Below are 23,797 nucleotides of genomic sequence, written 5' to 3' on the forward strand. Positions count from 1 at the left end.
AATGAGGGAATAAAAGGGAATGAGAGAATGAGGAAGGGAAGGAATGAGGGAATGGGGAGGGTGGAAAGGAGGGAATGAGGGAGGGAGAGGGGGAATGAGAGAGGAAGGAAGGAGCGAGGTAATGAGAGATAGAATGAGAGAGTAAAGGAGGGAATGAGGAATGGAGGAAGGAAGGAGTGAGGGAATGAGAGAACGAGGGAGGGAATGAGAAAATGGGGGAATGAAGGGGTAAAGAGGGAATGAGAGAATGAGGGAGAGGGAATAAGAATGAGGGAGGGCATGAGGAAGATATAGAGGGAGAAGGGAGGGAATGAGGGAGAGAGGGAGGATGGATGGATGGATGGATGGATGGATGGATGGATGGAGTGGCAGCAGGATATGGCAGGGAGATTGCTGGGAAGGGACAGAAGGAAGGGAGGAAAGGAGCGATGGATGAAGTGGTAGGGTGACACAACAGGGATGCTGTGGGGAGTCATGGTGGGGAAGCACGGTTTCTGTGTGGGAACCCCCTCCATGCTTCGCTCTGTATCAGCAGTGGTGGAGCCAGGGGAGTGGCTGAAGGGTCCTCACTGCCCTGTGAGCTGTATGTATTGGCACTTGGCTGCCTGAGGAGAAGAAGCCTCTGAGAGGGGAATGGCTACTGCCACACCAGTGCCTTCCTTACTCCTCTGTTTTTACAAGGTTCTACCAATAGAGCCATGCTGGCAAGGTTCTTATGGTACAGAAAAGGTCTGGGAGACACAAAAAAGTAAGGAACACCATTTCATATTGTGGTAAATACAATGAAGCACTTGTATATGGAATTAAGACTGAAGTGTAAGTTGTGATACAGCTGGAATGAAGTGGACACTCTAGAGGAAGGAGAAAAGTGAGGCTGTTGACTGTTTGTTTTGCAGCTAGCGATAGGGTGAGGGTGGCACATGGCGATAAGTGTAATGTTTTGGCAGTGTTTAGTGATTCTTATAAACCCTAACAAGCAGAGTGGGCACTGAGGTGTTTAATGAGCAGTATGTGAAGGCAAAGGAAGCAGATGGTACCAGGAACAATCCTGGTGGCAGTGGAGGAAGATAGCTCTGGATGGGCTTTGAGCAACCTGATCCAGTGGAAGTTGTCCCTGCCTGTGGCATGGGGGTTGGAACTGGATGATCTTTAAAGTCCCTTCCAACCCAAACCATTTTATGATGCCTTGCAAATTCAGATGTTTTGGTTTAAGATGTTTTGGTTTGGGCTGTTCTGTTTTGCTGCTTTGCTAGCAGTGTGATGTGTGTGCACATTTTCATGTTTGCAATCAGCAAAACTGGCTGAGTCTGAACTGTTTTAAGTAAATGGTTTTTAGTCCCTTGGTTGATTTTGGCCCTGCTCAGAATAATACAGGCTGAAATAGCTTAAAACTTCACTAAGTGGCTGCATTGGATCTACTCAGTACTTCTGAGCTTTCCTGCCGTAATTTTCTTACCTAGGCGTGTAATTTTTTTTTCCTGTTAAACCAGTGCCAAAGTAGGTACAGCTGTACCAGGAGAAGAATTATTCCAGTTCAAGTGCATACACAATGAGAGGAGCATGCCAGAATGATACCTGCAGAGAAGAGACCTAAGTTGCTAAAGACCAGAGAAATGCAGGCAAGATGTTTGTTTGAGGTAGAGGAGGGAATAATTGAAGGGAAGCTGCTTGAATAAAAAGGTGGAGGAGCAAGGAAATTCCTTTAATGTAGGAATAGAGAGGGAGTATGAAGTTGGAATAGTAGGGGCTCTACTGTAGTTGGTGAACAAAGTGAGCACATAGTCCCTGTCCAGCTTTTGCAGAAAACTGTTAGAGAAGCATTATTACTTAAAAAAGCAGGCTCTTTCTAATCTTGTGAAAATTATATGCATGCATAGTACAAAGTCAGGATACAGGGCCCTGCTGGGGGCCTTCTATCCTGATGCCTGTTGGCATCCCTCTGCCAGTCAGCGACTTGGCTGCAGAGTGGAAAGTACCTCCTAGTGACTATTTTTTTTACAAAGATCAGACATAGAGAAATAGACCAGATGGGGGAGCTGTAGTATTGTGTTTTCTCAGCATCCTCAGCTCATTAGTTAGAGTAAAGCATGTAACCCCATGAATACAAGAAAGAAAAGCTGGGAAGGGATACAAATCAGAGTTAAGCTGGTGATGTGATGAACTTGAGGAAATAATGATATGAAATAGTGATATAATGCTTATGGGGGGTGTTGCAATCAATTTTATAACTGTGTGGCTTTAGCTTTTAAGGGTTAGTGGTGTTCGAAGTGTGGTTTGGGTTTTTTCTGCTTTAAGGGGCAAGTTATCCATGACATTTTGAACAAAAAAAGTATATTTTTTTCTTACACTTCTTAGCAAAATTGCCTGAAGTGTTCAGGCTTGTAGAGCTTCTGTCAAGATTGTGTTTTCCCTTTTATGTCAGCTGTAAAGAACTGTAGTATGACATGATGTTACTCTTGCATTTGCAGTGAAGACTGTTTTACTGAATGTGTTAAAGTGATTTTCAGAATTATCAAACATTGCATTCTTCTGCTTGACTAAACTGCACTCTAGTTATCTTTGTGAAGGATTTCCATTGAAGTTTAGTTTCTGGAAAGCAGCCCAGTCTAGAAATAATCTGGTCTTGATGAAATTTAGGGTCCCGACTATACTCCTTGCATGCCCCACATCCCTCAGGACCTTGAACTCCACCAGTGCGTGATCACTGCAGCCCAGGCTGCCTCCGATCTTGATGTCATTGATGAGTTCACTTGTATTAGTGACCATCAGGTCCAGTATTGCATCCCCTTGGGTGGGGGTCTTAGCTGGGTTAAGAAATTATTTTCATTGCACTGTAGGAGCCTCTTGGATTGCCTACAGCTTGCCTTGCTGCTTTTCCAGCGTATGTCAGGATGGTTGAAGTCCCCCAGTAGGATGAGAGCTTGCAAGCATGAAGCCTCCTGTAGCTGGAGGAAGGCTTCATCAGTTGTCTCTCCTCTATCAGGTGGCCTGTCCTATACACCAGCCACAAGGTTGCTGTTGGTTCCTTAGTCTTTTATTCTTACCCACAAGCTTTCAACCTGTTCATGGCTACCCTTCAAAGACAGCTCTTCACTTTCTATCCCTTTCTTGATATCAACAGCAATGTCTCCACCTCTTCTTCCCAGTCTGTCCCTTCAGAACAGACTGTAGCCGTCGATAGCCACACTCCAGTCACAGGATTCATCCCACCAAGTTTCAGTGATGGAAACTAGATCATAGCTTTCTAGTAGCACGGTAGCTTCCAGCTCCTCCTGTTTGTTGGCCAAGCTTCATGCGTTTGTATAGAGGCACTTCGGCTGGGCTGTTGGCCGCGTTGCCTTCTTAGTGGAAGACCCTTTTATTTTCTTTAATTTTTTTTACGGAAGTTTCCTTCCTGGCACCTACTACCTCAGGAGCCTCAGATTTAATTCTAACCAGTAGGAAAAAAATTAAGCATTTATGACATACAAAAAGTGTAAGTTAGATTTTTGTGTGGCAAGTAACAGACATGGAAGCATACTGGGCTTTTGTTGGTGACTGAAGCTATAGGCAGAGTTGTGGCTCAGATCCCATCCAGCAAGAACAAATGTGTATTTCCAGTGCTTTAATTCCTAATGTTGACAAAGTTTAAGACTGTGTAATAGTAGCTAGCTCTTGTATGTTTTTCATCATTAGATCTAACAGCATTTTATGACAAGATGCAATTAAGACACACATTGATGTCCATCCTAATATGGAATCACTTTTACCTAAGCATAATGTTTCTGGAAATGTCTTTCTCCAGCACCATTAGTAACTGTGATGCATTTTTATTGTATTTAAGTTGTATGCACAAACTGGAATGTATCATTACAGATATTATTGCAAGTTTTAGAATCTGCAAAGCAAATGAACCAACAATGTCCTGAATTTAATTAAAGATACAAAATGTAAAACCACGCATAATCACAATGCCCCAACACAGTACTTAAGTAAGTTAAGAGTTCTAAAGAGAGAAACATCATGGATGGGTGTGGATCAGTTCTGAGCTTAAGCACCCCCTGCCCCCTTTTAAGGAATAAGGGTAAGTCTTAAAGGGAAGAATTTTAAAAAATGCATAGAGTGTTTAGCTTCACTAGAGCATGCTTAAATCTGAAGTGAACACAAGAAAGGAAGCGTTGCTGTTGGCCAGCTTTTCTTGAGGCTACTATTCTTTTCAACACTTAAATGTTCTTGAAATAACATTTTTAGTAACATTTATATATCCAGTAACACTCAAGATTTACGCTTTCAGTCAAGGTGAATAAATGCACGCGTAATGGAGCTTGTTGAGTTGGGTAATGGTTATCACTGTCACATCGTGAAGTCATTCAAGCAGCCCTGGCTTTGGGCACCTAGATGACTGTCTTTACATACAGATACCTGGAAGTTCTGATCATTTTCTCCTGCTCTACAGCTGAACTAGTTGGGGTTGCTTTTCCGCTCCGTTGGGTCAGGCTTAAACCAGTGCAGTGGAGAATCAAGACCTTTGAAGGGTAGTCCATCAATCTGCTAGTAACTCATGTACTAATGGAAAAATGGGGCCTCGTTACATGTGGTTATTTTGATCAGAGGATTTGCTTCCTCGCTTTAGAGTAGTCTATCAAGTGATACCTTATCATGTACTCTTATAATAGTGGCATTCAACTGGGAATAGTAAACAGTAGTGCTAAAAAATAATACACTTTTTTTTTCTCAATGCATCAGTCCTTGAGAGATGCCAGAGGCACTCTAAAATCATAGTCTGGCATGAAAAAATACAGCTTTCTTCTTTAAATATTTTAAGTGGTCTGATTATCTCAAATTTAGATTTCAATCTTAATATCCTATTTTCTACTCATCTGTTCATTTCTACACGGCTGCCTTTCTCACATGTTTCCTATTAACACTCATCTATGTTCCTGATGGCTTTTGTAGGTGGCCAAGTAAAATAATAGCAGCTTGTTATTTTGATAACCCTGATATTTTCAAGCAATTATAAACATAGAACAGGAAAATGTAATGAAGAGAAAGGGACAACCTGTATAGTAGAAACACACAGTTTTTGCAGTTACTTATGCAAAATACAGGCCTCCAAGCTACTACTAAACACCTATATATTCTCTGCATGAGAAAATATGACGTTACGTGGTATCTGAAATAAGACATTTCCTGTATTAACATACAAAAATATACTTTGATAAAAGTTAGCACTTTATAGAACTTAAATTTTTGAGAAGCAAGACCAGTCCTTGTTGGGACAGAAACTCCATTTGCTTACATTTTGCACAAAGTAAGCCTACTAGCCTAAACTGGTGGCTTTCCAATGCTTTTTGGTCGTCCACATAACACATGTCAGTTTACTGAAAAGAGTGTTCCCTTCTTAATTGCTTTTAGTCTGTGAATCCCTGAAACAGCAGTTGAAAATTACTGGCTTAAAATCTATCCTCAGAAATTGGTGAGTTTTTCAAGAGATGAGGTTAGAACAGTATCTGAAGGCAAATAAAGATGAGAGTTTCTGAACATTCTTGCTGCATTGTGGCTTCAAGTCATACTGTTGGTTAATTTTAACATTTTGGCTTTACTCTTCATATTAATCTTAAAGAAATAAAATGAGGCACTGATACATTAGGGTTGTTTGTGTCGAAGTCCCCTGTGCTTTGGCTTTTGGGGGTTTGACATAGGGAGCCAAGGGAAAGAATTATTTCCTTGACAATGAAACAGTTTATCCTTTGCATTTAAGGAGAAACTGATGTATAAAGGGTAAGATAACTAATTCTGTCAAATAACTTAATTTCAGTGAAGTTGAATGTTGATGATAGAAATGTTCCACTATGCAATTTACAACAACTATGTAACATTTATCTCTTTAGCTGCAAGGAGCTCCACACTTGTGGTCTTGAATCAGAAAGAACTATGACTTATCTCAATGGAAGTTGTATCTGAATGTAGATTTTGATCTTAAAAATATTCTAAAGATTTATTTTAAGCCTGAAATAATAATAATAAAATAAATCATGAAACCACTTAAGTGGTTCTCTTGAGATTTTCATAAAGATGTAACCTTTGGGTAAAAATCCAGTATACCAAATTCAAACCTAAAACACTTCCCCTGATCCCTTATCTGTTAGGCTACTGAAAGAATGATTTTTGGAACAATACATTTTAATGACCAGCTACTCTTTTGAATGCAATATTAAAATAAATAAGATAGCACAGTACAGAGAAACATGCCTCCAAGTCATACACCTTGTGTAATGAAACCATTCCTCTAGAGATAAAGCAAGATCATTAAAAGAAGTTACTTCATAGACAGTTTAGGTTTTGATCCTTTTCCAAGAGTTCCTTTACTAGTTTCTCTAAGGAGAAGAGATGCTCATCTGCATCTTCTGGTACGAGATTCCTGATGGAATTTGCGAGTTCAAACAGATATTCTGTGTTTCTTCCACTGGGACCAGCTGCATTAATGATCTGTTCAGCAATTTGTTCTAGAGGTGCTGGACCAAGGTAGTTAGGGTTATCACAAGTTCCAATGTAAAGCAATACATCAAACGGTTTCGCTGATGAATCTTTTGGGTAGAAAATGACGGTTGTGGTCCTGTAGCCTCCTTTCTCTCTGAAGTCCAGGTATGCCTTTACTTCACATTCTTGTCCAGCTGGCAATCTGTAAGCAACACCCCATACACAACCCTGCTGAAGGATATAAGAAAAGAAAATCCAAGCAGTGTTTAACAGGATACTCAAAAATTAATGTCATTCCATTTGATTTAGGTAAAACTATCTTAAAAAAAAATCCTTCCATTTTCAGTCTTTTTTATAGCTATTTCTCACTCTGTTGGTAGAAAGAGTCCCAAAAGGGCTGTTTTATTTAGGAAAGTTTCAGTCAAAATGCTCATTCTGCAGATCGATCATCCACTCTCTTCCTAATGCTGAGGCCTTTCAGAAAACAATTTCTTGTGACAATTAAATTTGAAGTAGTAATTAGCCTTGGCTAATACAGAGCTGCCAAGAAGGATACTTTGTATCTTCCTGACCTCACGGAATTTGTATGTGAAAATTAAAATTGTAAATAGTGCCAAATACAAAGTAATTTTGATCAGGTCCTTTCTCTCTTTAGTTGCTGCTTTGTTTCTAAGGACCAGAGTGGCACCTACATCTGTTACACCTACCTGGGGGATGAGTGTGGTGATGTTACCACAATGAAAACAAATACCAGAAGAAAAAGCTGAGAGATAAGCCTTCATTTTGCACATTTAAATGTGGCACATTCAGCACCTCATCAAACACTGTTAGGATTATTTCATTACCATCTTGAGAACCTGAATATTTCTTTTATCCGCTTCACAGATAACATCTCTTGAGAAAGTATTTAGCTGTAGTGTGAATTAGAGTCCCTTACCAAGTTCTATATAAACAGATCAAAGAGATCTGTGTAGGGATTGATTTGTGCAGGGTTTTGTTTTGAAGTAGCATAGACAAATTACGGGCTGTTATCCAGTAAGGGCTACAAATTGTTCCTTACAAGTACAGTTTTAAAATAAATGGTAGTCTATTTTGTCTACTGGCAGCATCAAATGTTGATTCTTCCTGCAGTGAAGTAGTTACATATATCAGCAGTACCCTAATGATGACAAAGCAATTAATGTTTTGGGGTTTTCCCCACCCTAAAACTGGATTTTATTATTTAATCATGCTATAAGATGATGCTGGGGTGGTGGTGTTAATTCATGAATGTTGAATTTTGCAGTTCAGACAATACGCTGGTCAAAGGCATTTTGTTAAAAAAATCCAGAGTTCATTTTCTACTGCATCCATTTTCAGTATTACAGCATTAACGAGTACAAAAGAGTGTTCGTTGCTTTCCCTCAGCCACCTGGCATGTGGGTTCACCCCAGGAAATGTTTGTTTTGAAAGTAGCCTTTTCTGCCAGTGTTTCACTCTTGTTTAAAGCGTGCCATTCTGACTGTCTTTGGTGTTGATAGGAAAATACATGCGGGTGTTGTGGAGATAGGAATTTAACAGACAGGTTCATTCATTTAGGTTTTGGTACGGGGAATTCCTGTTTCAGATGATGGAAAATTATAATCCAGGAATCTGGCAAGGAGTATGGAGCTCTTTTCCAGTGTGACTTCCTCTTAACTGTCAAGGAAATTCAGATGGAGCAAGTAAAAATAACACCCTAAACCAGATGCTTCAGTGTATGCTGGTGAAAAGGGATACACAGGCTAGGACAGAGCTGCGTAAAAATGCCACTGCCGTTTTCACCACAGAATCTGGTGGGTGTGTGCAGTATTGCTGCAGTCTGCTAAGATATCCTCAAAATAAGGTTACCTTTTTAAACCGCAGAATGAGCAATTGATATTAAAGCAAGTGACTTGTTGTATCATTTGATGTTGAAGTGTAAAGTGTGATTATCTGGCCGCATCAGATTCTGGAGAAAAGCAGGGAAAAACCCTACAACCAAACAAAACTGGTTGGCTAAGGGGAAAAAAGTTTCTATGGTAACAAATAAGTTTGCTTAACAATGCAGACTGAGTGACAACAGCCATAAGCATTTTTTTTTCTATCGGCGTCTGTGTAACATAATGGTACCCAGCAGTACAGTAACGTGAAAAAAAAAATCCTACTAAAAAGGTACAGAAAATCACAATGAGGGACAGTGGTTTGCATTTTGCTGGTTTTGCTAACTGCGAAAAGTAGCTGAAGTTTTCGATTGCTGATAAACTTGCCTCTCTCTGTGGCTGCTATTTCAGGGACACAGATTGGTAAGACAGCAATATCATAAATGTATGGAGAAGTAACTGTAAATAAAAATTACTATCAAAATACCCATCCACCCTGCCTTAGGGCCTTGTGTCATGTGGCCATGCTCTCCCTCTGCATCCATGCCATCCTTCCTTCCTGCTTCTGGAGGCACTAGAACCTGCAGGGATTCCCTCTCAAAGAATCATAGAATAGTTTGGGTTGGAAGGGACCTTAAAGATCATCTAGTTCCAACCCCCCTGCGATGGGCAAGGACACATCATGGAGCAGCGTGAAGCTGGATGGACACAATCATCACAGCTGTCCCCAGCAACATGCCAGAATAGAGCAAGCTGCTGGATGGGGGTGGTGCGGAAGATGAGCAGCGGGTGAGAAACCAATCTCATCCAAGGTGTATCCTGCTATAGCCTCCCCAAGGCTTCCCCAGCCTAGCTCATCGCTTTTGTCCTAGCTGGTGAGCAGTCTAACCGAGAGCTTTCCAGTGGGTAAAATCCCTAAAAAAAAAGTAGTGGGTAATTGTAAAGAGAGCTTCTTTACTAACAGCATTATAAATGGGTAAAATGTAAGTCTATAAGCAGAAAAAGGATGATTTTCCTACAGCCTACATGACTGTAAGCCTAGGCGTTGTTTCGTCTCCCCTCTTCCCGAGCCCAGGCACTCCCCTTGCAAACACTTCCACTGCACTGTCCAAGGGACACCTAGGGAAAAGGTCAAAAGATAAGCAGGAATGGTAGAGTTGGGCCAATGACCATTTTCTCTAAGCAGGAGCTAACTTCACAGTATTACACAGAAACCAGAAACACGGCTGTGGCATTTAATTCCTTAATCATTATATCTGTGTAGCAAAAGATAAAGCAAGGGTATTCTCCTTTCTTATCACTGCAATGTCATCTTGATTTGCTTCAGTTTTTGCTTCAAGAGGACAGGATTATAGTTCTGACACAACATCTCCTATTGGCGTATTGTCAGCAGTATACATATGCTGAAAGTAACTTGTAACTGAACACCTGAAATTACTGTTCCAGAAAATACTTTAAAATATTCCTTTGGTAATAATAGACCAAAACTACTTCTAGTTCCTTAGTTTACACTGATTTATTTGAAACAATCAAGATTCAATGGTGTAACTCCAAGAAATTTTGAAAGAACTCTTAACTGCGCTAAAGCTAACTCGATTATTTGCTTGTAGAGAAGCAAAAATTAATGGAGACTTATTACACAAGATGGGAATGCAACAGGTCATTCGGTACACTACAGAGACAGAACAGGAGTACTGTACCTCAGGATCTTCAACCAGAGTCACAACTCTTCCAGGCTAAAAATTGAAAAAATAAATAGTTAGAGGCTTTTACCCTAAATCATGAGCAAAACCAAACCAAACCAAGAAAAAAATCCCAAGGAAAAGCAATGAAGGGGTCTGAGATCTAATCTGGGACAATCTCGGTAAGGTCTATTTCCAGCATAAATATTTTCCAAGAGTAGCTTTTTTTCTGTATTAGATAAACTCTGGGAAACTAAATGTTATATTCCAGGTGGAAAGTGTATGCAACACAGAAGTTAAATTAAGGGCAGTTGTAAACAGGGAGGATCTGAATGCCCTTGCTTTGTATGCGCTGTTTGGACTAAATTCTATTCCTCTTTAAAGTGGTGGCAATAATTCATTAATGTAGAAAGGTCCTCAGTCATGTTGCTTCTCCATGGTGCTATGCAATTATTTAATCTCTGCACTGACAACAAGGTGAACCTTCTCACTTGTATTCATAAAGTTTATATACAGACATGGAAAATAAGGTAGAAATTTAGCTTGAGAACTCAGCAAGATACTACCACTTCTGGATTTTAGAGAGCATTAATTACACACTGTGACACATGGCAACCCCTAGGTTTAAAGCTCCTAGCTAATTAGATGATTTTGAACAAAGAAATATGCTAGTAGTTTTTAGTATGCACCGTGTTATTCAAAGTTGAAAAAAGAAGTTTATTTTGCAATAAGCTAGTTTCCCATTCTTTTTCCCCTCCCAACTCACTCTCTCTTACTGACCAGAGGGAGGATACCTTGGTATGGCCTATTTTTCCAATGAGTTACTTCTTGCAGGAGGATTTAAGAAGCCAGTTTGTAAATACTGAAAAAAAAACTGTTGAAATTTGTTGTATAACCTGGACAATACAATTTTAAAACATAAAACCCTATGGAGAACTAAATCTGTAGTTTAAAATCACTAATTTGGGCATCAAACTGGTGTCCAGGTGTCTTTGGTTAGAGGAAAGGGAAAGCAGAGATACTATCATCATTCAGTTCTAGTAGCAGAATAGAAGTTCATTCTCTTAAGAGCTGCAAAGATAATCTGAACTTGATCTGTACTTGGATGCCTTTCACGTAGTCTTCGCTAACTTTCAGTCTCAGGCTACTGCATCTCAGTCTTTTCATGACCCATCACTTATAGTTTCATTGATGTGTCATGCTTTTCTCTGTGGTAAGCCTATACCCGTGTGTGTCTCACTGACATTGAGTCATTGGCAGGCCGTGCGCTCTTTTGGTAACAAGCCAAATATGAAATCTAGTTTTTGCTGAGCACTTTAGATAACATCAAGTGTAGGTATTACTTATTCAGTGTCAGATCATTTATAATCTTAAAAACTGCTCATTTATAAGATCTCAGGAACTGCTTTTTTTTTTCTCAATTTTTACACTAGTTCTCTTCCAGCATCAGCCACTTATTCCGGATCCGATTGATAAAATAAGGCAACAAAACTAAATGAATGCTAATTGATTATAATGTCACTACTTCAAATAAACAGGTCTGCACCACAATTAATCAAGGTAACTTATGTGTTCCTTTTGGGAAAAGATGATGTAAGAAATCTTAGAATCATAGACTGGTTTGGTTCAGAAGGGACCTTAAAGATCATCCAGTTCCAACCTCCCTGCCATAGGCAGGGACACCTCCCACTATATCACGCTGCTCAAAGCCTCATCCAACCTGGCCTTGAACACCTCCAGTGATGGGGCAGCCACAACTTCCCTGGGCAACCTCTTCCAGTGCCTCACCACCCTCATTGTGAAGAAGTTCTTCCTAATGACTAGTCTAAATCTTCCCCCCTCTAATTTAAAGCCATTAAATATGTCTGTTCATCTAGTCTATTTAAAACCAGTCTCCATCAGTGAATTAAGTGGGCAGCTTTGCTTGCATTCAGTTTATAATCTCAAAGGCAAGTAGTCAACACATTCTGCTAGTAACAGTATTGAAAGGCTCACGTGAAGTTCTGCTAAATCCATCTTTGACTGTTTCTTTACATGTATTTTTATCTTAACAAATCTGTTCCGGACAATAACAGTGAAATCGGGCAAGGTTTTCTTTCCTTTAAGAGATGGCAAACTTCCGATGATCAAATGTTTTCATTAATAGTTTAGTTTTACCAACCTGGGGATATACTATCAAAACTGCCCTGCTAAGATAAAGACCAGTGGTCATTCAATTAAGCACGCTGTCTGTCTTAACTCCTCCTAAGAACCTGGTGTTATTAAAAAAGCACACAGAAAGAGGCACCTATTTAAGAAGCTCCTAGCATGTATGTATGGGGTGGGGGTATACGCACAAATAGGAAGGCTCTATTCCACGATACAATTTCTTACCTCTGACAGAGCATTAAAACCTGTGCTTGAGTCTTTCTGTCTTAGTTAGCAACACATCCCTTTTCTACCCGCTTGTCCAGACAGTTTTAGTCTTTTTTTGTAGTCACTGCCAAATCTTATTGCACAGAGTTCCACAATTTAAATATGTAATTGATTATTTTTGTTTGACTTCTCTCTCTTTTTTTTTAAGTATTCCTACTTCTGATATTCTTAAGTTTGTTTCTCTTTATACAGAAGCAATTTCACACTTCTCTGATCAGGACAACTGCCCGTCTTCAGACATGATGTATGTGCATAATCACTGTGAGACAGAGCATCTGGCATTCCACACACTATTCACCATATAGGTGTACCTCTGGCTCATGTGCTAGTCACCTCCACAGACAATTATCTATTTCCTGACCACTCGACTTACTGTTTTCATTCTCCCAAAGACAGCTTTTTTCATAAAGCCATCCACAGTGACACTAAGTTAGACTCAGATACAGTAGGTAATACAGAAACTTTTGTTGTTATGCATGCTAGGAGTTGCTCCCAGAAGGTCATGAGCAGTAAACTCTTTCATTTTATTGTCCTGCTTCTGTGACAGGCTGCTATGTAGCTAGGCCAGCAGCAATACTTTTCCATATGTTAATGTGAGACTGGAATGGCTCTACTATTTTCCTTTATATGCGTTATGAAATTTTGTGTGCATGTATCCATAAATATATGTATAGAGATGGCTTGCTTTTCCATTTGACTACCGGATGTTTCCATCGCCATTAATACTTCCTTGACTTGTGTGCTCAACACTGGTCACTAAAAGTTTGTAAATTACAGATTAAAGAGACATTGTATGTGGAAACAACTTTCTCTTTATTACCAGGAATGCTTGCATCTGAAGCCTAAATACTAAATGAAAGTAAAGTACCGAAGAGGACTTAATCTTCAGACAGGTTATGTGATGAAAGAACAATCTGTTTGTCTAGGAAAGGATGGGATATTTATTGTATTGCTTTGCAGAGTCCTTGTCCTGCATGGAACTACCTAAAACAAACACTGTTAAGGAACTATGGGTATTGCATCTGCTGGCTAAGCAAACAAAATGACCAGTTATGCAATATAAACCAAACCCATTTTTGTCATGTCCAGGGAGTACTCGCAAGTGTAAACTTGAATAAATTGGATGATTTGTGCTAGTTCTGTGCAGCCTGCTGCCACGGAGGCTCTCAAAGGCACCCTTGCATTGGATCACACTAGGGCAACTGTGTGGTCTGTGGCCACGTAGGAATTCTCTAAGGCTTCTGTAGTGCTAAGGGCCAACACCTCTCTGAATCAGAAGGAGAGACACTGCAGAAAATCAAATACGCTTTGTTTCAACTTGCAGCATTGTGTTTCTCTTCAGGCCCTCAACTGTACTGTGCACTAGAGCTCCCAAACACACTCTGTCTTAAGAGTGCACATAACAGGACATTTTTGTAGGTTTTACTGCCCTGGGTTCTGCAAAAAAGAGGAAGATAGCATTAGCATGGTGCAGAGTCTGTGCTAGAGTCTATGATCATTCTCCTGTCCATGTGCATGGAGACAGAGCTCCTTGGGGCAGTCCTGAGTTGGACCTGATGTGTGCTATGAAATAGTGGGGTCAACTGAAATAAGATCTTCCATTGTTAGATTGTTTTCAGTGGCGCTACAAACTGCTTAGCAACTAAAACTAATAAATGTTTACTGATAGAGGAATCAATTTTTGCATTTTGGTATGAAAGTGAGACAGAATAAAAAGAAGTATGAACTTAGGAATAATTTTAGCTTGATAACTTCTTAATTTTTTTTCAGAAAGGGAGGTGAAAGTTTGCTAATAAGTAGGAATGTAAAAAATTTTAAGTGGTTTCCTTAAAGTGACAAGTTTGTTTCAATAAAACATAGCTTTTTCTACTTCCTTTTCCTGTGGCTTATTATGGAGCCTGTCTATCCGTCCTCTCCTCTGTAACTCCCTTACTGGCAGCCATCCAACAGGAAGAAACAGCCAGCATGTATCAGGGAGTCGTGGAGGTGGGAAGGCACCCTGGGAGATTCTCTAGTCTAACCTCCTTTTTTTCCTCCATTTCATCTTTAACAAACTAGAAGTCTTTCATTATCTTAAAATGATTTAACATTAGCTGACCTGGTAATTCCACATATGCAGAAACTTGGGAGTTTTCAGTTTGGACAGTGGCAGCAGAGAACTGAAGCTGGTTTGTTAATGTCATGAAGTTTCCCTTCCCAATCACATCAGAGGGCTAGGAACAAGGACAGACTCTGACAGAGCCAGAACTGAGATTCCCAAAATGTCAGGCCTGTTGGTGTGCCCTGCAGTCAAGTTGAGTAGGTAGTGCTGGTGCCAGATCGAGGAGAGCAGATAAAGCAAGCACTCCAAAGCTAGGACATAGGAGGATTTTAAGGACAGGAAGCCAAGCTTCACTTTTTTTGGCAGCAGCAAGCTATTAGTTTGGTTTAAAACATATTGTTCAAACCATAATAATTTCATGTTGCAGCCCTTGAATGCATTTACGTCTCCATGCTGTTCCATGCAAAACCAAACCCTCAGATTTTAATGGTTGAGAAGATTTATGTCAATCATGCAGGTTTGCATTTCTGTTGCCATTTTTTGTGAAGGTTGCACAAAGAAATTTTAATTTGCCATTTATGAAAACATTTTTGTTACTTATTCAGGTCTTTCTAAGACAACAGCACATTTTTCAGGGAATGCTATTATTGCCTGGTAAAATCCAAGCTGCTTTAATATAGCATTTAGAAGAACCCTCCGAAAAATCATATTTTTAAATTCAGCTACTATGTAAGTTGCATGGCATTTTCCAAGAAATGGTTATTCCTTCTTTTCCCCATTCTTAATCTAACAAAACTTCTTCCATTTTAACATCCTGTAAACTACAAAATATGGCACTGTGATTAAACATCACTTTATAACTAGTCTTATTACAGCATCAGTTGGGCAGTTCAAAGTGCAAGTACAAGGTACTAAAAGCTTGCAGCCATTGTATGTAAAAATGCTCTGTGTGGTTCTGTTGCACTCACTGTGGAATGTTGGAGCAATGAGTGTTTTCAGGAAAGGGTTTTTTAACTTGTTGGCTACTAGTATATTGCTGTTCTTTAACATGTGGTAATATTGAAGCAACAGTTACACTTGTAGCTTGCCCACAAGATGTGTATTTCACCTCTGATATCAACGATTATAAAGATTTTATAGCAGAGAGCCTTTGGCCTGGTGAAATGGGAGGTCCTAGCTGTGTGTTTTCTCACCGGAAGCTGAAGGAGACTTTTTGTGTTCCAAGCAGGAGTAACAACTCATGGACTGCAGGAATCCAAAAAGGCATTAGCTTCTTGATGCTGAGAAAAAAGTGAATTTTGTGTATGCTAAGTGTTTTATATAAAATGTAAAACAAAATGCATTAACCATCCACATAAACAATGACCTGTACCCCCAGTCTATCCAAACAAGCATCCAAATTGTTCTGAAATAGAACAAAGTGTGGGCCTTTGTGGGGTTTTTTGTTGTTTTAAAGTTCTGTATACCTGCAGATGATGGTTCTGGGTATGATCTTGACTGGGAGAGAAGGAAAAGTGTCTAAGATTCTCGGACATGAGTACAAACAACATCTGCACAGAAAGTCACTCTGCATATCCCCCTGACTTTCAGCCAGCCCAGCAGAAGATGATGCAATGAGGTCACTGAGGACACTTGCAAAAAGGAAGAAAAAATGGCTACTGTGGGTTTTATTCTTTTCTGAAGCCCAGAGAGCAGGACTTTATCTGACTGCTGATATTGTGTTTGTTTTTAAAGCAGGGTTTCCTCAGTAGGGCAGGCTGATGGGATCGCACTCTCGTTATGCCCCACCCTTACAACTTTTGCACATGCTTTTCAATTATCCAAATTCACGAGAGGCACAGAAACTTCCCAGTGCTCATATAAACATCATTTTTAAAAAGACTATGACTCGTAGATGAGAAATTAAGTGTTCCCGCTGAGAAAGTGAATGGTAGCTGTCCAATCAGCCAAGGCAGCCTCAGGACATGGCATCTCTCCAGCCAGGTGAGGTGCGGAATTGTGTGTATGACAGCGTGGTAAGCTGGGTGGCAAAGCCAGGCTTTCAATCCTATTTTAAAAGCAACGTGGCAAAGCGTCCCCTGGCTTAAACTCAGAACCGGGACAGCTGCATTTTCACAGCACTGCTCTGACCTGAAAAACATGCCTGCCGAGTCTTCTTGTGCATAATTTCTTTCTTTGCAGTAAACCTTTTTTTCTTTTTTTTTTTTTAATACTAGATTCCCAACTCGTGCTAGTACCTGAAGCAGAGTGATTTGCATTGCAGGAAACTAAATGCGGAGGGTCTTGTATTATCATTAAGTACTGTGCAAGTTATTTTATGGTGTTTGAGGTTCTAACTAGTGCTATTTACAACTAGTTGAAAATTTCTTCCATGCTGTGTGAATTATGTGGTGTTTTATTTTTAAAAAGAAACCTGATGCCTTTTCTGAAGGAGCTATTCTAAAACTGTATTGCAATTTTAGACTGGAGTAACTGGGGTACAGGCTAGACAACAGCTTTAGGGAGCATAAGGAAAACATACTCTCATGATACTAAGCCAGCATTAAAAGTAGGTAAATTATTAGAAAGCTATATGGAAGTAGCGGTTTCTGTACATTTATGATCAGTTTGTATTTTTGAGGACTAAATCGTGAGCAGCTTCTACAACTATAAATAACAGTCCTGCCACATCAAAGTCATCCATCTAACTTGCTGGGTGCTTCTGTAACCTATTGTTTCTTTAACATTTGTTGAGCTATACAGAATTACATAGAAGGGCAGTCCTTCTGTGGATGGTACAGACTTCAGAGAAGAGTAATACTTTATCATTTTCACTCCTGTGGCTTAAGTATAGATATGTTCACATGAAATTGGGAATGCTTGCTTCTGGAATTTTAATTTCTTTTTTGCAATGGCTTTTTTTTTTTTTTTCTCCCCAGACAGTAAATATAGAATTATAGAATGGCTTGGGTTGGAAGAAGCCTTAAAGCCCATCCAGTTCCAACGCCCCTGCCATGGGCAGGGACACCTCCCACTGCATCAGGTTGCCCAAAACCTCACCAACTTGGCCTTGAACACCTCCAGGCATGGGGCAGCCACAACTTCTCTGGGCAACCTGTGCCAGTGCCTCACTACCCTCACAGGAAAATATTTCTTCTGTAATACCTAATCTAAATCTCCCCTCTTTCAGCATAAAACTGTCCCCCCTTGTCCTATCCCTGCACTCCCTGATAAAGAGCCCCTAAACAGTTTTCCTGTACGCAAATATTTCCTCCCCCATGAGTTTTTATTTGAAAGTAATGAAGCTGAAGTACACCAAGGTGGTACTCAGATCAGTGCTTCTGGCTTTACTTACTGAGCAGCCTTTCTCTTCCAAGCCCCACTATTTCTCCTTAAGTTATTTACATTAATGTCTAATAACTCAGTTACTTTTGAGCTGTTATAATGGTCTTACAGTAACAAAAATAACCACGATGCAGCCAGGCTGGAGAGGGCCCAGAGCACAGCTGCTAAGATTATCAAAGGACTGGGAAACCATCCATAAAAAGTAAGGCTGAGAGAACTGGGTTTGTTCAGCCTTGAGTGGCTTAGAGGAGACCTCATCACCACGTATCGGTGCATGAAGGGTGTCTGCCAAGAGGACGGAGACTCCCTTTTTGCAAGGGGTCATGTGAAAAAGACAAGGGGTAGCGGGTAGAAGTTGCTCCTGGGGAGATTCTGATTGTATTCTGGAAGACAGTGTTTCACCATGAGAACATTGGAACAATCTCCCCAGGGAAGAGGTGGATTCTTCTACGCTGGACACTTAAGGTTCAGCTTGACAGGGTGCTGGGCCATCTCATTTAAACTATATATCACCTGCAAAGGTTGGACCAGCTGATCCTTGAGGTCCCTTCCAACGTGGCATTCTTCTTCTCTTTGAAGTTCCTTACTTTCTTTGTTTGTTTTGATTGATAATGCAGAAGGAAAAGAATTCTTGAGCTTTAGAGAAATACTATTTCCCACGGCAAAATGAATGGGAAGGCGAAGTGGAACCACTTTGTACAGGGCAAGGTGGAATTAGAAGTTTAAACCTGGAGCTGGGGGCAGCCTCCCAGCAGCAGGGATGCTCCCAGCCGGGGGGGGCAGCCTTCCAGCAGCCGGGATGCTCGGAGCATCCCGGCTGCTGGACGGCTGCCCCCCCCGGCTCCCCAAGGGAAGAGCCCGGCCAGTTCGCAGGAATCAAGTCACCCCCCTTTCCCCTCTCCATCCTCACCTTTCCCGGCACGCCTCGGTGGTCGGTGCTGCCCTGCCAGAAGCGGCGGCTGTATCCCAGGATGCGCCCCACCATCTTCTCCTCGTAAGGAAAATCCACTTTCCAGATGAGGGAGCCGTAGCCGAACACCCACATGGCTGCCCCGAGCCGAGGCTGCGCGCTGCGGGCGGGGCGGGTCCTGCCGGGGCTGCCGCCTCCTCGCCGGGACACGGGGGCAGGAACCGGGGGGAACACCTTGGAGGGCAAGCTCAGCCGCACCTGACCGCTTCTGAAGCATAGAACCGTTTGTGTCGGAAGGGACCTTAAAGCCCATCCAGTTCCAACCCCCCTGCCATGGGCAGGGACACCTCCCACCAGATCAGGCTGCTCAAAGCCCCATCCAACCTGGCCTTGAACACCTCCAGGGATGGGGCAGACACAGCTTCTCTGGGCAACCTGTGCTAGTGCCTCTCCACTCTCATAGTGAAGAAATTCTTGCTTATGTCTAGCCTAAATCTGCCCCTCTCCGGATTATCTCCATTGCTCCTAGCCCTATCACTACAAGCCTTTGTGACCAGTCCCTCCCCAGCTTTCCTGTAGCCCCTTCAGGTACTGGAAGGTCTCTATAAGATCTCCTCGGAGCCTTCTCTTCTCCAGGCTGAACAACCCCAACTTCCTCAGCCTGTCCTGGTATGGGAGGTGCTCCAGCCTTCTGATCATCTTTGTAGCCCTCCTCTGGACCTTTCCAACAGCTCCATATATTTCTTATGCTGAGGATTCCAGAACTGGACACAGTACTCCTGATGAGTCTCACAAGAGAGAACAGAGGGGCAGAATCACCTCCCTTGCCCTGCTGGCCACGTGTCTTTTGATGCAGCCCAGGACACACTTGGCCTTCTGGGCTGTGAGCGCACACTGCCATCTCATGTCAAGCTTCTCATCAACCAGCACCCCAAAGTTCTTCTCTGCAGGGCTGTTCTCAATCACATCATTCTCCATCCTATATTGAAATCAGGGATTGCCCCAACCCAGGTGCAGGACCTTGCACTTGGCCTTGTTGAACCTCATGAGGTTCACACAGGCCTACTTCTCCAGCCTGTTCAGGTCCCTCTGGATGACATCCCATCCTTCTGATATGGCAACTGCATCACTCATCATATCCCTAAGCTTTTCATCCACCTGCCTTTTAAACACCTCCAGGGATGGTGGCTCCACTGCCTCCCTGGGCAGCTGCTCCAGTGCTTGATAACCCTTTTAGTGAATAATTTTTTCCTAGTGTCCAATCTAAACCTCCCCTGATGCAGCCTGACAACCTTCCTTCTCGTCCTACTACCTAGTACTCGAGAGAGGAGACTAACACCCACCTCACTACAATCTCCTTTTAAGTATTTGCAGAGAGCGATAAGGTCTCCCCTCAGCTTCCTCTTCTTCAGGCTAAATGACCCCAGTTCCCTCAGCCGCTCCTCATTGTTATGTCCTCCATCCCCTTCACCAGCTTTGTTGCCCTTTTATGGACATGCTCCAGCGCCTCAATGTCTTTCTTGTAGTGAGGGGTGCAAAACTGAACACAGGATTCGAGGTGCAGCCTCGCCAGTGCAGAGTACAGGGGCACAATCACTTCCCTTGTCCTGCCCACCGCATTGTTTCTGATACAAGCCAAGATGCCACTGGCCTTCTTGGCCACCTGGGCACACAGGCAGCTGAGAGAGCCCTTCTGTTTGCCTTTACAGCTGGCTTGGGAAAAGTCATCTGCTGCCCTCTGGAACTGCTTCCCAAGAGCCACTGGGCAGCTGCAGGGGAGCTGCTACCCAGTCAAATCCCACCCCCTACCTCTAAACCAAAAAGCAAACCCTCTGTAAAACAGAACAAACGCAGATACGTATTTTGTCTACACATACCGATTTTTGCCTGCAGGAAGGCTGGGGAGAGGCTCTTTGTCAGGGAGTGCATGGACAGGACAAGGGGGAGCAGTTTCAAGATGAAAGAGAGAAGATTGAGATAGACATTTGGAAGAAAGGATGAGAGGGAATGGCCTCAAGTTGTGCCAGAGGAGGTTTAGATTGGACATTAGGAAAAAATTCTTCACCGAAAGGCTTCTCAGGCACTGGAACAGCTGCCCAGGGAAGTGATTGAGTCCCTATCCCTGGAGGTGTTTAAAAGATGGGTAGATGAAGTGCTTAGGGATATGATTTAGTAGTGGACAGGTATGGTTGGGCTTGATGATCTCAAAGGTCTTTTCCAACCAAACCATTCTATGATACTATGGAAGAGAAGAGATTTAGATTGGATGTTAGGAAGAAATGTTTTCCCATGAGGGTGGTGAGACACTGGCACAGGTTGCCCATGGAAGCTGTGGCTGCCCCATCCCTGGAGGTGTTCAAGGCCAGGCTGGATGAGGCTTTGAGCAGCCTGATCTAGTGGGAGGTGTCCCTGCCCATGACAGGGCGGTTGGGATTGGATGGGCTTTAAGATCTCTTCCAACCCAAAACATTCTATGATTCTGTGTACTAACAGATGTCTCTTCTCCCCCTTTCCCTTTCTTCTTTCCTCCTGCAGTGTTTGCCATAAGCAAGGATGGATTTCACAGAGGCCTATTCTGATCGATGCTCTGTTGTTGGGCTTGCAGTCAGAGAAGGAAATGTTAAAATGCTGAGGAAACTAATTAAGCAGGGATACAGTGTTGATGTTCAGGATAACAGGGGGTGGATGCCAATCCACGAAGCAGCAGCTCACAATTTCAGTGAGTGTCTGAGGGTGCTGGTTCATGCAGGTAAGGAAAATGTGATGTGAAATAGTGTGATTTTCTGCTAGGTTATCATCATATAAAATATAAATTAAATAGATTTATCTTACTGTGTTCCTATGCATTTTGTAAATTTCTGTGTGGTTTCATAGGTGCTGGGTGGCTGTGCTAAAGAGAAATTGGCATGTTCTAACCTGTGAATGACATTTAATTTTACTTTACTTTCTCTGTCTAAGGCAAGTTGTCTGTGTAGGGCTACCAATAACTGACACTGCTGTTCAAAAGGGTCGATAGCAACATGTTCGTGAATATGCTGCAGGCCTCATTTCTCATGTTTTGTAATTCATTGCGAAATACTCTTTTTTTTTCCCCTCTGCTATTCTCATTTGTAGCTTCATCCGATGACTACATAAATTCTAAGACTTTTGATGGGTTGTGTGCGCTGCACCTCTCTGCACGCCATGGGTCTTTGGAAAGTCTTTGTGTTCTTCTGGAAGCCGGGGCAGATCCCAATCAAGTTACCACTGAAGAGACCACTGCACTGTTCCTAGGTGACACAAGCTTTCTTGAAATCTTAGAACAATCAATGAGTGGGGAAAAGCTTATTCACTGACTTTAAACTCACCAGAGTTCATTCACTGTCTACTACATTTTATGGTTTTGTAGCCTAAATGCTGGGCTTTACACTCAGAGATGTAGTGGGTCTATAAATTGCCTCTCATTTATGGTTAAATCTGCTTCAGACTGTGTTTTAAAACAAAACTGAAAAAAAAAAACCCAAATTGGTTTTCTGTATTACCTTCTGTTTCTTTCTAGGAAAAGGTCTAGGAGGTAATGCAGAAAACCAATTTTGTTTAGGATTAGGTGTAGGATTATGTCTCTATGAGGTTGTTTCAAGGTTTGGGGTTTTTTTCATTCCTCTGTACTTATGTTGTTGTCAAAAAAGTTGGATCCGTTACCCAGTGTGCAATAAGCCAATACCTAAGCCTCCGGGAGAGACATTGTTTTATTCATGTTTGCACAAATCCCAGCTACCTGGAGGCTTTCCTCAAATCAAGTACACCTCAAGGGGTTTGAGACCTTCATTTATATATGAAGTTACACAAAGCCATACATTATTTATCTTGCATGTAATACATATTTACATGTTATTATAGTAAATGCCGAGTCATTCCTTGCATCTTCTGTGCATCCTCTGAGGGGGTCTTTAGGGGTGCCTGGTAGTCATCACCCCCAAAATTACATGACATGTTCACTTATCGGTCAACGCCTCCCAATCTCCTCCGAATTACTGCATCAGTACGTCCAAATTGCTGACTTGGAAATGTATAAAAATTCATGAACTACTATTTGTTTTCCAATTTCACATTTAAGAGGTTAAAAAGGTTTTATTTCTTGCTTTCCAGTGGCTCCAGTTGTTAGCATTGGCTTGGAACTTTTTAATTTATTTAAGTTCCCAGTTCTTTATTGAAAAGTCATGCTAATAAATTGCACTATTATTTCCAAAAGCCTGGTCTTTCTTGTCTATACAAAAAACATACAGCTGAACAAACTTTAATTCCATACTAGAAAAATTACAAAACATAATCGTCACCTGGGACCCACCCTGTGTAAGTCTCTTGCCTGTCTGACGATCCTAAAATTTTGAGGATACTCAAAAATATCATGGGCTTTTACCAGCAATATGCAAAGACCTCTTATTCCTTTTGCAGTTCCTGTTTTAGCACTTAAGGTCCATTATTTTAGTATTTTTTCTATTATTTATGTTTGACATAATTAAATGCTTGAAACTTCTGTTAGAGTGAATCCCCAGAGTCTAAAACGTCTGATTAAATGTACTTATTGTTTTACTCGCCTCTGTACCCAGACGAACATCATGGCTGCCACGTTACCTTTGATTGCAAGTCTATTTTAAAGTGACTATATAGTTTATTTGCTTAAAACAATTGGTAACAGCACTGTGTGGAAATCATAATTAAAAGCACACTGGATAATGATAATTAACACTGTGTGTAAGTGCTTACATAGATTAGACAGGGCCAAGGAACACTCCTGAGGTTGTGTATCCAAGTGATTTTTAAATAGGAAAAAGGTTGTGGTCAGGTTAGTCCAGGCTGTATAATGGGGTTATGACACAGCTGTGTGTTGGACATTGAGCACCACAAGCCTGAGGCTCTCGTTTGGCGGGTCCTGTGCTAATACTCTAAAAATTATTCAAACATTAGCAACTGTTTACAGGTCATTTATCACCATATCAAGCTGTTATGGTTACACGGGAAATGTGCCTTGGTAGGATGGTCATTGGCAAAAACTTGAGGATGAATCAGGATGCTAAAGGAGGCTTTGCCAACTAATGCACTGGCA

The 23,797-nt window shown here is 41.5% G+C and overlaps 2 protein-coding genes across 2 annotated transcripts in view; one reads left to right on the forward strand and one right to left on the reverse strand.

Moving 5' to 3' along the window:
• The first annotated feature begins 678 nt into the window (after window positions 1–678).
• The window catches only part of ASB3 (ankyrin repeat and SOCS box containing 3), a 34,190-nt gene continuing 11,071 nt past the window's right edge, over window positions 679–23,797 (forward strand). Inside the window, exons 1-3 of the mRNA XM_069850273.1 lie at window positions 679–907; window positions 21,247–21,460; window positions 21,826–21,984. Of these exons, the coding sequence (XP_069706374.1) occupies window positions 21,265–21,460; window positions 21,826–21,984 (355 nt within the window). The 5' untranslated portion in view covers window positions 679–907; window positions 21,247–21,264. The remainder of the gene's footprint in view (window positions 908–21,246; window positions 21,461–21,825; window positions 21,985–23,797) is intronic.
• CHAC2 (ChaC glutathione specific gamma-glutamylcyclotransferase 2) lies at window positions 3,403–18,865 on the reverse strand. The gene is made up of 3 exons (XM_069850271.1): window positions 18,712–18,865; window positions 10,040–10,075; window positions 3,403–6,687 (listed from the first exon to the last, which is right to left on the reverse strand). The coding sequence occupies exons 1-3, from the start codon at window positions 18,844–18,846 to the stop codon at window positions 6,304–6,306; spliced, it is 555 nt and encodes a 184-aa protein (XP_069706372.1). The 5' UTR covers window positions 18,847–18,865; the 3' UTR covers window positions 3,403–6,303.

Source organism: Phaenicophaeus curvirostris, chromosome 2 (genome assembly GCF_032191515.1).
Source record: "Phaenicophaeus curvirostris isolate KB17595 chromosome 2, BPBGC_Pcur_1.0, whole genome shotgun sequence".
Lineage (NCBI taxonomy): Eukaryota > Metazoa > Chordata > Aves > Cuculiformes > Cuculidae > Phaenicophaeus > Phaenicophaeus curvirostris.

Bases quoted from the DNA above. Each gene is read 5' to 3' on its own strand.
- CHAC2 (XM_069850271.1), bottom strand. From the start codon at position 18,846: ATGTGGGTGTTCGGCTACGGCTCCCTCATCTGGAAAGTGGATTTTCCT. The intron at 10,076-18,711 runs GTGAGGATGGAG...TTCAATTTTTAG, and splicing joins ACCGAGGCGTGCCGGGAAAG to CCTGGAAGAGTTGTGACTCT. The intron at 6,688-10,039 runs GTACAGTACTCC...ATCCTTCAGCAG, and splicing joins CTCTGGTTGAAGATCCTGAG to GGTTGTGTATGGGGTGTTGC.